Below are 11,443 nucleotides of genomic sequence, written 5' to 3'. Positions count from 1 at the left end.
TCCTCACAAACCACTTACACGAAACCACAACTTTCCCAACCACTCAGTAATCTCACATGAGGCCTGCGTTGAGAACTTGTCAAGGAAGTTGCGCAAAACTGCATGGACTGTGTGTTGTTATGGAGAACAATATGGACTTCCTCATCAGTTCAAGACAGGTCATATGGTTTCAAAAAAACTTGAAAGACTAATAATGGAATATGGCATGGTTTCATTAAGATTTAGTTCAATGTCAAAATGTGCTATAAACTTTGTACAGATTCTTAATATCTCATTCACAGACTCACGTGTAGGCAAAAGTTACAGACTCGTGGATACTACACTACATGGAGCGGCATTTTCAATTTCATGTAAATGGATGAAATAATTATTTTTAAATAGACAAGACAAAACACAGGATTTATCGTATTATTTCTTCACAGCAGGTCAATTAGTGCTATTAGTGCTAGAGACAGAGCAATTGTACGGTTGGTAAGACAGGTACAGTACAGGCTGAAAGAGTCCTGTTGTGATACACTGCAGTCGAGCTGAGAGTGTAGTGTACTTAGCTTTCTTCTTGAGGTGCATTACAGAGTAAGGTGAAGATGCGGGACAGTTGGTAAGACAGGTACAGGCTGAAAGAGTCCTGTTGTGATACACTGCAGTTGGGCTGAGAGTGTAGTGTCCTTAGCTTTCTTCTTAAGGTGCATTACACTGCAGTTGGGCTGAGAGTGTAGTGTACTTAGCTTTCTTCTTAAGGTGCATTACAGAGTAAGGTGGAGATGCGGAACGGTTGGTAAGACAGGTACAGGCTGAAAGACTCCTGTTGTGATACACTGCAGTTGGGCTGAGAGTGTAGTGTACTTAGCTTTCTTCTTAAGGTGCACTACAGAGTAAGGTGGAGATGCGGGTTCTCATGTAGCCTGCTAATGATCTCCTCTTCTGTGGGCTCTGGGATGTGCTCTCTAACCAGAGGAAACATGAGCAGAAACCAATGAGTCTTGACATAAATTACTCCTGAAACATAGTCACATAAAGTTAAATGGGCAGCAGTTCTGAAAAGGATCTCATTAGACTAACGTCATCAGAATGTCTGGAACAGCATATATGGATGTATTGAGAATCCAGGTTTTAGTTATCAGCTGCAATACTCCATACCCCTGCAGGGGGCCCCAGATCCTCGCCAGGCGTCTGGCACACTTTGCTCTAAATGGGTCTGTGCAGAGATGCTAGTCGACCCTTTGAGAAAAAACTCTCCAGAAAAGCAGGTCAGTGTTTCCCACCTGAACATCAGCTGCACAGTCGTCTCAAAGTCAGTCACGCTCAGATCAGACACGGAGGACCCATGACTCCTGTCACACTTATAGATGAAGTTCTAGACCAAGAAGGGAAACAATTTTTACAGTATATCATATCATATCATATGTACAATATGTAAATCAAGGTAGATGTTCATCAATATACTGGCCTTACCTCTATAATCAGAGCCACAAACAGGTTCACCCACATGATTGAAGAGGTCAGCCACCAGGAAATAAAGTAAATCTTTGACCATCTGTGATAAAAAAAAAATGCAAAATGGAATTAAATTAAAACATTAAATTATCAGCCATCTCCAAACTGACATATGTACATCCAACCTGATAGTGGCTAAGAGTGTATAAAAGTGCTGGGTGCAACAGGCACCAGTAGAGACACAACTCACTCTGAGGTGTGTCTTGAGTAGGCCTCCAGAAAAACCTGCCAGTTGTTCACCACCATGATGTTGTAGAGCAGAACTAGAGATGCCTAGGGGGTAAACAATAAACAATTATAACACTATACTACTCAGGACAATCACTTCACATTAAACTATTAGTATGATGTGAATGTGTGTGTGTGTACTCACAGCAAAGTCATCAAAGTTGTTTGCCCAGTAGCCAAGTTGTTCATATGAGCCACATTCAACTGAAACGTTGCCACTGTATTTCCTTATTTGAGAATGACTGCAGCTGTATATGAATGAATACGCAGAATGTAATATAAGTCCCAGTACCAGAATATATAATGGGTATGTTTACTGCTAGTTTGTTAAAAATATTACCTTATATTAGTGGGAGACACAATCACTCCCTTGAAGAGCCAAATTCCAATGATTGCATAGACATAAAAGACAACCTTAGGGACAAGCATAAGATTGTTTCAGTGTAAAAGCATACTCTTGTCAGTAACCTCTGAAAAGAAACAACATCAGCTTCAGAATTCTCCTCTAATACTAAAGTAACATCTCTAACAACAACATAAACCGAAACGGCACATAGAGCACACACTGACCTATCCTCAGTCAAACTGAGTCAAACAGCTATCCCTACTTGATATTTAATCAAACACCAATAGGCACATTGTATTAGTCAGAGTGAGAGCAGTAGGCATCATATGATCATATGAACAGAGAATGCTCAAGTGTGCCCACACATACAGTACAGCAGAGTTAGTGCTGGCGGTGATATAACTATGTTGATTGGTAAACCAATAAACACTGTGTGGCCCTGACTGCCAGTGCAATGTGAAAGTGCACCGAACTCACAGAACATGTAAGAGCCCAAAATACAGCATAAAAGGTATTATGCTACTGTTGGATAAAACCAACAGCATACAACTTATGAAGTCTGCCCAAATAGAACAGGAGGTTAGTAGCATGCAAACACGCTATACCCACACATACAATTGTCCCCAGACTTTTGTATTATTATTATTATACCGTACTTATGATCTTACCACTAAAATTCCAACAAACGCTCTCAGGTTCTTCACCAAATCCATAAGGGTGCTGGCCACCAGAGCCATAAGCTGAAATCAGTTTATAAAACAAATTAAATACCATTAAAATGTCTACAATCCCTCATACCCCGTTCAAAAAAAAGATTCTCTCTCTGTTTCATTTGGACTCCGAGTGGCAATTTAAATAACAAACAAACTAAAATGAATTCTAATTACATTAGATGAATTAACGTGAACTCCAATATGGCATTTACAATACCTTTATGTTAGGGATAATCCTCAAGAAACGGACAACGATCAGCATGTTGACCAGATGTGCCATCTCGTACAGAGGCAGCAGTCCTTTCTTGGCAGGGTTCCTGCAACAGAACACACTATGCTGATGTAGCACAGACAATACAACAGCACTGGGGGAAGTGGGTGCAACATAAACATCTCTCCATCCAAGTGTGACTTTGTGTTTCATTCACTAAGGACGCTACTGCAAATCATTGGTTCATCGGTCTCTGTGCAACGGTGAACTTACCAGCTGGCAAATGGAAGTCTATAAGTGGCAAAGACACATATCTGAAGGACCTGAAGAAAAATGCAGTCGTAAAGATATAGACATATAGAATAATATCATATGCATGTAGACGGATGCAATGTCATTAGTCATTCAGCAGAGTATTCCGCTCAGATAATGCATTTAAAATATCACTAAAACACAGTGTTCACCTCAGGCCCACAAAAGATCAGCTGATGGAGAGGCATTGAGCAAAGGCACTTGTTTGGCTAGTTAAGGGAGTCTACTGTATATAATGTATTGGAACGCCTCATTGGGCCATGATGACACAGTACATAGAGACTGTGCTTACCAGTAACAGTACTGTTAGAAATCCATCAAAAACGTTACTTCCATGGGAAAGGTAGCCTCTCCATCCCATAGAAATTATTTTTAGTAGCATCTCCAGCAGGTAGCACAGGATGAAGAAGCAGTTGATTAACTGCAAAAAGGAAAAATAAATAACTTTTTGAAACTTGATCAATTGAAAATGTTATCCTTATGCATGTATGACATTTCCTTGCTCACTAAGGAATCACCTGCTTGTAATTTGCATTTTTAAAAAACTTTGACAAAAAAAACTTTGAAATGATTCTGTTATAAACACACCAGTGGTTTCCAGTACATCCTAGCAGTGGTTTCCAGTACATTCTAGAAACTGTAGAAAACTCATTAGCTGACTTAACTTTCGACCTTCTTACAAGTCCAAATAGAATTATCCTTACTTACTAGCAGAGTGCTAATTCAGCACTAATTAATTGACTTTGGCAAGTGCATTTGACAGTGACACTGATCAACAAATTACCAACACTATCCCAAGCTACTTAACTCATTGAGTAAGACTACAGCACAAATACAGTAGTTGGCCATGAACAGCTTATATCATTCCCCAAGATGACAATGAAATGACATGAAGGACCCAGTCACCTCCAAATAGTAGTCATCTCGTTGAGACAAGGTCTTTCCTGAGTCAATCACAAGGATAGTCTGTAATACAAAAGCATTTTGTATGGATGTAAGGTAAGGTAAGGTAAGGTACTTTTATCTATATAGCGCATTTAACGTGCACTGAGTGCAACCCAAAGCAAAGATGTAACATCCCCTCATTTCTCATCAATCTCAGACACAAAAAAAGAACAAAGTATAAATATCATCTGTTGCTCATTTGCATTGGCTAACAAATGTCACAAGCAAATGTCAATCAAATCAAAAAGATTTTGTTTGATATAATAGACAATAATTCCATTCTGTGAACGCTGTATTCTAAAACACCTCAGTACCCTATGGGTGAATATTACACCAGGCTAGTGAAAAGCATGCTGTTGTAAAGGGTAGCTGAGCGCTGTCCAGCCGCTCTTACACAGATGCAGATGAATATTACACCAGGCTAGTAAAGGGCAGCTGAGCGCTGTCCAGCCGGTCTTACACAGATGCAGATGACGTTGGCCAGCGCCACGGCGTTGCCTCCCACCGTGATGACGCCGTGACTGAGGACACGCTGCAGCCTGCGCAGGATCACGGAGGAGTACTCTGGAGCCGGAGGGTGCTGGAGGGACACAGTGAATACAAAACAGGACTGCAGGTCAGATCACCAAGCCTCTCAAACATAACGCACCGTCACATGAATCCACTGTTGTTATGATTGTGATGCAAATACACCACAAGGGGCATGTACTGTACATACAGTATATGCCGTAATAGTTGGCTGATGAATCAGTCTCCAGCAGGCTCAGTTCATGTAAGCCCAACAGAGCAGACTAAGGTCCTTTTCCATAGTCTACAAATGACTTTGTCAGTGCCTTTTCAAATACAGCAAATACGGCAATGTGATTCACCTCTTTGATCCTGTCTTTGTCCAGTTCGTCAAATAACATCTGAAAGGCTTCTCTCTCAATGTGGCCATTATGAGACTGCAGCGCTTTCTACTGAGTAAACAGAACAACACAAGAAGAGCAAATGGAAACTGTAAAAGATTAGCTGTTTCTGTTGTAACTGTCCACAGCGATCTGTCTTTTTGAACACTGCAGAGCATCTTTGTACAGGCTCTTTAAAAAGCTCGTGTTAAATGACATAAAGAGACTTGAACTGAGCATGCCCAAACAGACTTTAATTATGGCCTGCCGGTAGTAGGAATCCATCTTGACTCGTCTCAGAACCTTCAGAAGTGTCTTCACCTGCACGCATTCACTACAAAAACATTACAAGATTGTTAAACTGCACAGTCAGAATCGGTCACCACAATATTTACTCTCTGCCTCCAGTCAGGGATCAAAAACGTATTGTTCTAGAGTCCCAAAACATGGCGAGCAAAGGGAATCATAGACCATAGAGGTGCAGCAGATACTGATGAAGTGGACAAATCCTACAGCATTGCTTCAGATCAGAAGAGTTGCTTTTGACCATACTGCTATTCCCAATGAGGTATGAACATTAATAATACTTCCTGACTTGCATATATACGACTTAAATATGTATTCCTTACAAGACTGCATACAGTAAGCGTTGTGAAACTTGGCAGGATCTCACAGAAAGTACAAACATATGTATGACTATTTCAAATAGGCATCCTGGTTGCGAGTCCCCACAAAGATGTCCCTTACATCATGTCATCATCAGAGAGAGTGAGTGCTGGCTGCTGGCAGCTGAGCAGCTCAAAGGCAGCTCGGATCCCCATCCTCCTTCTCAAGATGGACGTCTGGATGGACAGCTAAAAACATAAGAAAATATCTTTAACTAACACCTTCCTAATACGGCTCAACTAAGGTCACATCTACGAGAAGAAATAGGAACCACTCACCAGTAAATATCCCCTGAATTGATTATAGATGATGGCAGTCAGCAGGTTCATCAAAAAGAATGTTCCTATAGACATTAGATGCCATTTAACTTGAAAGGCCTTTGAAATAAAGGATTTCAACTACTGTGCCAATAAAAAGTGCCCCCCCCCCCCTTTTATTGCTTTCATAAAATGAATCTTTGTCAATTTAATTTGGCCTTTTTACAGTAATTTACAAAAAAACAGTTCAGTAAAATCCATCATTAAGGAATGTGAGGAATATAGCAAATGGGCAGATCTGTCTAGAGCAGGCTAAGTGACCGTTCAAGAAGACTACTGGTTGGGGATGCCACCAAGGCAACTTTGAAAACTCTGAAGAAGTTAGAAGCTTCAGCAGATGGGAGAAACTATGCATACAGTACAACAACTTTTGTTGGTTGTTGTATGTCAAAGCTCTATGGGTGAGTGGTAAAGCCCTTATTAAATCTCGACTAAAGTCGCCTAAAGACGTGGGAGACTCCAAGGTCATATGGAAGAAGATCTGTTGAAATCTAAATGGATTTGTTTGGCCATCAGACTAGATGCTATTTTTGTTGACACCAAACACTGCACATCACCAAAAGCGTACCATCCCTAATTTGAAGCATGGTGGTGGTGGTGGTAGCATCATGCTGTGGGGATACTTCTCCGCAGGCCCTGGAAGGCTTGTAAAGGTAAAAGTGAATGAATTCAGCAAAACATATGGAAATCCTGGAGGGCAATCTCCATTCTGCAAGACAACCACAACTTGGGAGAAGATTTACTTTCCAGTAAGACAATGAGTGGAAGCATACAGCAGAAATGGTTTAAAGACAACTAGAGGAATGTTCTGGAGAGGATGAGTCAAAGCTCAGACCTCAGTTCTATAGAACATCTGTGGCTGGACTTGAAAAGGGCTGTTAACTCCCAATCTCCTTACAACCTGACAGGGCTTGAGTGTTTTGCAAAGGAAAATAAAATGACTTGTATCAAGATGTGCCAGCCTAACGGAGACCTATATCCACGCAGTTTCCATACCAAAGGTGCATCTACTAAATGCTGACTTGAATGTGGGTGAATACATACTGTGTGCAATCACTTATTTTGCATTAAATATTCGTAATTGATTAATATTTCTTTGTAGAAATCTGCTTTAACGTTGACATTCGGGGGGGGGGGGGGGGTAAATTGATCAAGATTCCACTTATGAAAGCAATAAAAGTGGAAATATCCAACTGTAAGTGTAAATCTATACAGGTGTGTTTCATGTACAGTAGCTTACATTTTGAAATCTGAAAATAATTATGCTTTACCGAAACCACTGAAGAGGATGAAAAATAGAGAGTAGATTCTGTTTGAAGAGTATGCTGGGGTCATCACTTTAACGAACAAAACAAACTTGTTAAAACCAAAGCAGTAATATCTGTATTTTTCAGATCACACAGCTCATTCTGCTGCTTGTAATTATTATGAATGGGTAATGCGGTTACCTACCGTCTGGATTATTTGCTGTAGTGATAAGAACCAGCAAAGATGTGAAAGACTGAGGAAGGCTCTTAAAGTAAGACTCCCATTCTGTGTGGGTCTTGGATTCCTTGTGAAGGACATAATGTAGGTTTTTAAAACAATTTGGAAAATATCACAAATTATTTTACAGTACCCTGCTGTATATGGACTGAGTGATATGCCAAATGTGTAAAGAAGCGCTGAGACACTTATGAAACATTTATGAAACATAACTAGTCATCAATCAAGGGCTGGATTAACATTTATCAGCCTTAAGAGGTTATGGCAAGCTGATTCTACGTAATTTGTTTCATATGCTGTTGTGACAATGAGTAGCTTCTCTTAAAGTCAGAGACAATTGTTCACACTCCTATTCATTTCTGCCCATGTACTGTAGGCTTCTTACCTCTTGTCTGGTGAACAGCAGCATTCCAAATATAGTGAAGAGACACAGGTGCAGAACTACAAGCAAAAAGACACTAGAGAGACAGCAAATATACACTGACGTTACTGAGAAAGCTGATGTTTGTATTTTTATCTCAAGACACAAGATCTTTACACCTACATTTTGTTCCAATACCATTCGTTGTTTCACAAAATTCACATTTCAAATAAGGGAAAGTTATCCCTTAATTTAACTACAGATGACATAGTGGCTGTCCCTACATTCTTTGGACACTTTATGTTTGTTTTGTTTTTACTTTAAAGTTTGAGATCATTTTTGGTCAAAGCTCATAGAAAACAAGCAGCCTCCTCACTCTCCAATGTGCCTGTTGGGGCCTCCTCTAACTCAGGCAGACTCAGGCATGACTTTAACATGTAGTAGCCATAACCACGACTATGGTAAGAGGTTCCTGAGACTTGTGACCATCCCATAGTTCTCTTTTGTGGATATAACAGTACTGTGTAATGCAATATGCAACTAGAGAGAATATGACACAAATTGACTTTAAAAGAGATGTAGCCTAGCCTACCTCATAATTTCTGATAGAGTGCGTTTGATGGATTTCAAAGTCTTCTTCATCAGTGATGAATTTTGCAAGAGGAAGAATGGCCTTAGGAGTCTTCTGAATCTAATGTTATGCTGCAATTGCATGACACATGGTAAGAAAAGCCTTAGGGCGCTTACATACTCAACGCATTGCTACGCATACGCGGCCGCAAGGCTACGCATCGCTACGCTTCGATACGCGACGCACCAAAGCATGCAATACCATGCGTTGTCGGTGGGGGCGATACTCCAATAATTGTTCAGTATTTCAACTATATGTCATATTTACAGAAGAAGCTTTGAATACAGTTGCGGGCAAAGAGTAAAAACTATGTGAAAGTACGAAAATGTCCACATTTGTACCCAGCTACCGATAAATACTGGCAGTTAAGATGGTTGAGTGAGTTCGTGAAGCACAGGATTACCGAGTGAACATTTTCGGTAGGCAATAAATAATCAACGTTGTGTGTACGTGTGTGTATGAAGTTAATATGCTGTGTGACCTCCTCGAGAGGCTGAAATGGGAGAGAGAGATTATTGTCCAATGTTTTTAACAATACCAGTGGTCTTAAATTGTTCAGGGTGTTGATGATTATCGCCTATATATGATGTGAATGTGGATAATACAGTGCTACCCCCTGTTGCGTGAGCGGTGTATTGCGTTTTGCTATTGCCCGCGTTGCTTGCGTTCGCTGTGTACACTGTACACTATGACTGTGCAGTCAGACGCCTGCGTCCGCCAACGTATGCCTCATTTTGTCACATTTCCATAAACGCGACCTGATTGGTTTGTCAGTGTTCGAAAATTTGCATACACTGAATTTCATTGGCTGGCGCTTGCGCGATCCGTCAAAAGTTGAACATTTCTCAACTTTTTAGCGGAGGCAACGTATCTCAGGCAACGCATCGGACCCACAATTCAGTGCGGCATGAAATGAAGTCCAGCCAATGTAAAGTGAATGGGAAAACAACGGACGAACGTTGGCGGACGCAAGCGTCTGACTGCACCGTGACGGTGCAGTCAGACGCCTCCGTCCGCCAACGTATGCCTCATTTTGTCACATTTCCATAAACGCGAACTGATTGGTTTGTCAGTGTTCGAGAATTTGCATACACGGAATTTCATTGGCTGGCGCTTGCGCGATCCGTCAAAAGTTGAACATTTCTCAACTTTTTAGCGGAGGCAACGTATCTCAGGCAACGCATCGGACCCACAATTCAGTGCGGCATGAAATGAAGTCCAGCCAATGTAAAGTGAATGGGAAAACAACGGACGAACGTTGGCCGACGCAAGCGTGTGACTGCCCCGTGAAAGGGAGCCCGTCACTCGCGTAGCTAACGTTACTTGCTTGCGTTGCTCGCGTTGAGTATGTAAGCGCCCTTATAGGTATCACTATGTAAAATACATTTGAATGTGATTCCATGTTTGAATGGAACATTTACCTCTTGACAAAGCATGGCCCAGGATAATGTCCAGTCCATGAAAGACAATGCAATAACCACCATGTAGCCTATCAGCCATCTGCATTTCCAGAACTCTCCCCAACCAATCAGATAGATCTATATAAAATGGGGAACAGATATCATGTCTGGATGGATAGAATAGAGATAGTAAAACCCTTGTGTTAAACAAAATTCTTCAGTAAATCCTTAAGACATAATGTTGAATGAGATCTTAAATATCTTAAATAGAGACAACTACAACAAAGCCATCATACTACACAAAACAATCAAGAGGTAGTTTGGATTGCTCGTTGTCCAAATGCACCTTTGCAGCCAGGTCGAGTGTGAAGGTGAGAAGGCAGAGCATCTCGATGGTCTCCGTGAGCCCACACGGGGCTTCCCAGGGGCACTGTTTGTAGCGTAGGTCAGAGGTCTGGGACAGGGAGGAAGGGCTCTCTATGAAGGCAAGGCCAAGGACCAACACTATCATGACATTCAGCATCCTGAAGTGGAGAGGGGGAAAGAAGCCATATGGCCATATGAAGAAAATGCAGGATATTATAAAATTGTGAAAATAACCTCCTAACTGTGGTCACCTTACCACTGCCATATTCTGGAGTAGTACCACCTGTATAGCTTAAGAGATCTGGAATCCATGTAATGTTTTATGGAGCGGTACTACCAAAAGAGCAGAGACAAAATGTGAAATTAGCAAGATAATTCTGTTCCAGGCAGTTACATATTGTTATTGTGCAAGATGGTAACATACGTTTATGGCATCTTCAATCAGTACGACTGCCTGTCGGATATAGAGGTCCACTACACAAGTGAAAGGGGGGAAATATGATTTCCATTGTAATAGCCTATTTACATCATACAATGATAGGATATGGTTGATTTCTAGCCTAGTCAATTGAGATATGTAATGCAGAAACAACAATTATATCACCTACCACAGTGTGGCAACCAAATCGACGAGCGCCTTGTCCTGGGGTTGAAATGTGCGTTCTTTCCATGATCTTTTGGCTGTTTTAATATGCCTCCTTTGAGAAGTGGTAACGTTTCCATTGAGTTCCTTCAATGCCACAATATAGAACCCACTGCTTTCGATAGGCCTATTCTAAGAAGTAGGCTACCAAACAAATTTAGGCTACCATACTTTAACCATACTTTAGCCAACCAATTCCATTGACCATCTCCTCTGGTGAAAAGAATTTCTCTCCGTCAGACCTCTATCATATGACATTTTCAGTAGATTTCAAACTGGCATGTCACACATTCACAAGAACTGAGGTGATTGGACGCTGTCAGCTGCAACCCTGCGAAGATATTTGTCACAATGATGAGAAAGCAAGCGAATTGGCTATGATGATAATCTCTGATGTGGTTCTAAGAAACTTTACATTTTAAATCAACTGGATTTGAA

At 41.0% G+C, this 11,443-nt stretch overlaps 1 protein-coding gene across 1 annotated transcript; it reads right to left on the bottom strand.

Annotated features, from left to right (window-relative positions):
• Positions 1–45: 45 nt before the first annotated feature.
• Positions 46–10,689, bottom strand: LOC134093921 (two pore channel protein 2-like). Its single transcript, XM_062547230.1, has 23 exons — positions 10,619–10,689; positions 10,343–10,520; positions 10,018–10,134; positions 8,558–8,667; positions 7,990–8,062; positions 7,572–7,671; positions 7,391–7,456; positions 6,081–6,145; positions 5,884–5,990; positions 5,389–5,470; positions 5,119–5,205; positions 4,710–4,829; positions 4,211–4,270; positions 3,597–3,725; positions 3,266–3,315; positions 2,999–3,098; positions 2,737–2,808; positions 2,063–2,136; positions 1,868–1,970; positions 1,685–1,767; positions 1,453–1,534; positions 1,263–1,354; positions 46–944 (listed from the first exon to the last, which is right to left on the bottom strand). The coding sequence occupies exons 1-23, from the start codon at positions 10,672–10,674 to the stop codon at positions 866–868; spliced, it is 2,085 nt and encodes a 694-aa protein (XP_062403214.1). The 5' UTR covers positions 10,675–10,689; the 3' UTR covers positions 46–865.
• Between the last annotated feature and the right edge of the window lie 754 nt (positions 10,690–11,443).

Source organism: Sardina pilchardus, chromosome 10 (genome assembly GCF_963854185.1).
Source record: "Sardina pilchardus chromosome 10, fSarPil1.1, whole genome shotgun sequence".
Classification (NCBI taxonomy): domain Eukaryota; kingdom Metazoa; phylum Chordata; class Actinopteri; order Clupeiformes; family Clupeidae; genus Sardina; species Sardina pilchardus.
The sequence above is the reverse complement of the archived record's forward strand: the minus strand, read 5'-3'. Positions and strand labels throughout refer to the sequence as shown.